The sequence below is a fragment of the Ipomoea triloba genome, chromosome 7, assembly GCF_003576645.1.
Source record: "Ipomoea triloba cultivar NCNSP0323 chromosome 7, ASM357664v1".
Lineage (NCBI taxonomy): Eukaryota > Viridiplantae > Streptophyta > Magnoliopsida > Solanales > Convolvulaceae > Ipomoea > Ipomoea triloba.
In genome coordinates, this window is record NC_044922.1 from 24,779,992 (window position 1) to 24,784,406 (window position 4,415).

At 38.3% G+C, this 4,415-nt stretch overlaps 1 protein-coding gene across 1 annotated transcript; it reads right to left on the bottom strand.

Moving 5' to 3' along the window:
* Positions 1 to 550: 550 nt before the first annotated feature.
* LOC116025631 (NPL4-like protein 2) lies at positions 551 to 3,258 on the bottom strand. Its single transcript, XM_031266934.1, has 2 exons — positions 2,073 to 3,258; positions 551 to 957 (listed from the first exon to the last, which is right to left on the bottom strand). The coding sequence occupies exons 1-2, from the start codon at positions 3,060 to 3,062 to the stop codon at positions 703 to 705; spliced, it is 1,245 nt and encodes a 414-aa protein (XP_031122794.1). The 5' UTR covers positions 3,063 to 3,258; the 3' UTR covers positions 551 to 702.
* Between the last annotated feature and the right edge of the window lie 1,157 nt (positions 3,259 to 4,415).

The window sequence follows — 4,415 nt, forward strand, 5'->3', positions numbered from 1 at the left end:
TGTCTATATTTGGATGTTAGTGTAAATGTACGTATTATGGGTAGTACGGTTGTGGTGGCTGTGCAACCAAGTATTGTGAGTTGTGCATCCTAAGCTGGCAAGATGTGCATTAGTGCACTTAGTAATTATGTGATTTTAGGAGGGAGTACATAATAAGTTGTTAGGCTATGCATTTGGGTGCTAGGTGTGGTATTGTGAGTTGTGCATTGACTAATGATTAGATATGGCATTAGATATCAGTGCGTTGATGTTCTAGTTGTGGTATAATTTGCCTTTGGACAAATGTTCTTTACTATTTTAATCTCTAGTTTCTTTAATCTAAACATATTTGTTGGTTTAATCACATTCCTACATCTCCTTCCACACATATAAACCAAACCATATATAGATGAATTGAGAATAAAATTTAACCAAGGTTCAAGAACAAAAAATGTGTTTATGATATATATTATTTCAAAAAAAAAAATGATATATCATAAAAATAATGAACAAATAAGTACAGCATAAACAAACAACAAAAATGTTATATGACTCTACAAAAACTATAATGAATACATGAAAATCTTAATAAAACTGAATAAATGTTGTTGGATTGAAAAGCCATGTATTGTTTGATTTTAGTTACATCAGCAAATGTGCAATGCATACAACATTATAAGAGAAATCCTGTCTATTGCAGTGGCACATTTTTTTCGGTGTGGCTTAAGAAGCACTAGCCATGGACTCTATAAGGAGTTGGTAACCCTCAGGGACGGGTGTCTGTGTTTGCACACATTCAGCTAATGCAGGTACATCAGCATTGATGTCCAAAAACCGTCCTAACAAGAGGAGGAGGTGAAAATCTGAAATTCGCTTCACAAATGGAACACTCTTTGTTCGATCAAAATAATTTTTCAGTGCTCTCATTGTCACAGGAACATTTCTATTCTCAATAGGAAAAGCCGATGTAAGTGGGCCCTACAAAAAAAATTGACATAAGATGTGATAGAATTAAGCAAGTAAATTAGACAAACTAAATAAAAATAAAAATTCATGAACAAACTTATGCCTAATATTATTGAATCTCCATTAGAAGGATACCTTAACTATCCAATTTAAATCATTTTACAGATCGTCAGAATTAGAGGATGTAAACCCCTTACTTTTTTTAATATTTTTTAATCTGTGTAATGATAATAACATACAAGATATTTTGAACCAAAATAACCAAATCTATAAGACAGTTCAGTCCATAATTCACATAAACATAATCTAGTACTTATAAGAAAGTCTAAAAAAAAAAATGAACCACATACCCCCAACCAAAATGCAATGCATAAAGAACCGAGCCTAACTTTTTTATTCCGTGAGGGAAGGGAAGGAAGGGAAGGAGGACACATCTCATGGAAGCTTAACAAACCAAAGTAACTTTTTCATGCCATTAAGAATGAAATTTGAGGCAAGGAAGGAAGGGAAGGACAAGGACACCATCCCATGGAAGCTTAACAGCGAGGGATAAAGAATGACAAAAAAATGTATACTTTTAAGATATTACTACAAACAAACTTATGCAGAGTAACAAAAAGAAAAGCTAGTAATTTGGCAATACTAAATTTCCCGAGCAAAGAGGTACATGCTATGAAAAAACCACCTGGCCATGTTGGGCACCTACGCCACCTAGTCAGCTGGCCAACTAGAAGCCATAGGGCTTAAATCCACTGGACAATATTTACAGACTAAAATGGACTTAGCATGCGTTCTATTTTCCACCAGCATAGTGCACACATGCATCACCAAATTTGTGAATACTATCATTACTTCTCAAATACACACATTACCAAATTTTATGCATCTAGTTCAACTCCCCTAGGTCATCTGCATCTAAAGTTTCGACCATTGGTTCAAAACCAGGAAATAAGCATAAAAGGCAAAAGCTGATATTTGAAGCCAGTGAATTCAAATCATTATATATACACAGTTATCTGATCAAACTAAGTTAGATTGTGGAGATCATAGAAATTAGGCATAACTTTAAAAAGGAAACAATGAAATTGAATACCAGAAAGCAAGCAAAGGAGAAATTTCAAACTCACCTGGTGATCAGCAATCTTAACAACAACCAAGAAAAAATCATTGTCAACCTCTTTAGTATCCTTCACCCCAACAACCACGTCTTTCTTCATCCTCGAAAGCTTGGGATCTAAATCTTCAGTGCCTTCAGTTTCAAACCACCCTTCCTTGAACAATCTGATACATATATCACTCATCTGGAATGCCTCAAAATGCACATCTGCACCTCCATCCTCGTTCACCTCCAATTTAACCATGGCTGTCACCCACTCCTTCAACTCGCTCTCGCCGTGCAGCTCAGCAGCTTGCAGAACTTCGGAATTGGACATGGTGTAATCCTTCTTGTCCTGAGTAACGGACTGTGTGAATATGAATCCCACTTTCCTCAACCCTAACCCTATGGCGATCGCATCGACAATCTTCTCCTCATCGGGATCGCGGAGGAGCAATAATTTGTCCTCCGTCCCCTGCTGCGGCGGCTCGTAGATGAAATCTACTTCGACTTTGCCTTCCGGGGACACGGTGCCGTACATAAAACCGCCGCGCTTGACGGCGAAAGCGAGCGTCTCGTTGACGTAATGCTGGAAGGCGTTGGCGGCGTCTCGATCGAAGGAGACGAGCTCGCAGTGAGGGTCTTCCTGTCTGGAGACGCGCATTTGCTTGGCGATGAGGTCATCCATGGTCATCTTCTTCCCGAAGGAGCCGCAGGGGTGGAAGGCGGGGCCGGCGACGGTGCGCTCGCCGTCGTAGGCTAGGTAGACGATGGAGCCGTGGGCGATGTTGAGGGAAGAGAGCGGGGCGTGTGGATTGGACATGTCGGTGAATCGGGCAATGTCGTCTAGGGTTTTGGCGAGCAGGAGGTTTTGATTGGCGGATAGGGTTTGAGATTGGACGGGAACTCGGAGCTGGGCCTCGATTTCCGATTTGAGCTGAGCGATTGTGGCGTGTGGGGTGTCAATTGTGACCCGCTCCAACCCATCCCTGCTCCGAACTCTGATCATCAACTTCGCCATACTCTTCTTCTCTATGCACTCAACCTAAATATGCGATCCCTGGGTTCTTATCCAATACCAAGAACCCGATCCTCCCAAGTTGTAAGCGTCGTCTGAGACACAGTGATGAAGAGGTTTCACACTCCACCCTGAAGAAGAAGAAGAAGACGAGAGGAGTTGCGTTCTTGAACCCTTAAGTTGTATTTTCCTTTATAAAAAGTGGAGAAGGAGTCATGTTTGGTTTAGGAATCCCAATCTTAGAAGACTTAAAAATTCTTTTCTTTTTTTTGGAAAGAAAAGACTTAAAATTGTTTTGATATTGTTATTGTAAATTTTAATTGGAAAAATGTTTGAAATTAACCATCAAACCACCAGTTCTTATATCGTGGACCGTGGTCCCAAAAGGACGTCGTTTTAGTGAGTGAGAGGGGGTGTTCGTAATTGACACTACAGTTCATCTCAAAATATACTGTCTTACATTTGTTTTGATGTTATGGAATGAAACTGTAGTTATATCGAAATGTAACTGTAGTTGTGTTGAAATGTAACTGCAGTGTATATGAACTGATACTGAATAACAGTTTCACATTTGTGTTTTATATTGTCGAATGAAACTGTAGTTATATCGAAATGTAACTGCAGTTGTGTTGAAATGTAACTGCAGTGTATATGAACTGATACTGAATAACAGTTTCACATTTGTGTTTTTATATTATCGAATGAAACTGTAGTTATATCGAAATGTAACTGCAGTGTATATGAACTGATACTGAATAACAGTTTCACATTTGTGTTTTTATATTATCGAATGAAACTGTAATTATATCAAAATGTAACTATAGTTGTGTTGAAATGTAACTGCAGTTGTATTGAAATGTAACTGCAGTGTATATGAACTGAAAGTGAGTGGCGCGAATTCATCCGTCTGTTTTCATTAATCAAAACGACGTCGTTTTGATTCACGGTCCACGATATAATTTGCGTCAAACCACCCCTAAAAGTGTAATTGGACTATTTAACTTTAAAAAGTGCAATTGCCAAAGGCCTTGTGGTCAAGCGGCATGAAGTGATTCTCCCAAGTGGGAGGTCATTGTTGGCTTGGCGATGACTGCCATATTAAAAAATCATCTTGAATCATTAGCTAATCCAAGTGGTTGGTTTTTTTCTTTGTTTATATTTTATTTAGAATTATTAAAATAAAAATTAAAACTAATATTTTTTTAATAAGATGACCGCCACGTTATCAATGACTTGAAGAACAAGTCAAGTTTGGTGGAATTGTATAATTTTATGCCTAATTACACTTTGAGTTGAACGACTTAATTGCATTTTTGTGGAGTTTTTAACACTTTTGGTCCCACGACTATTATGGCA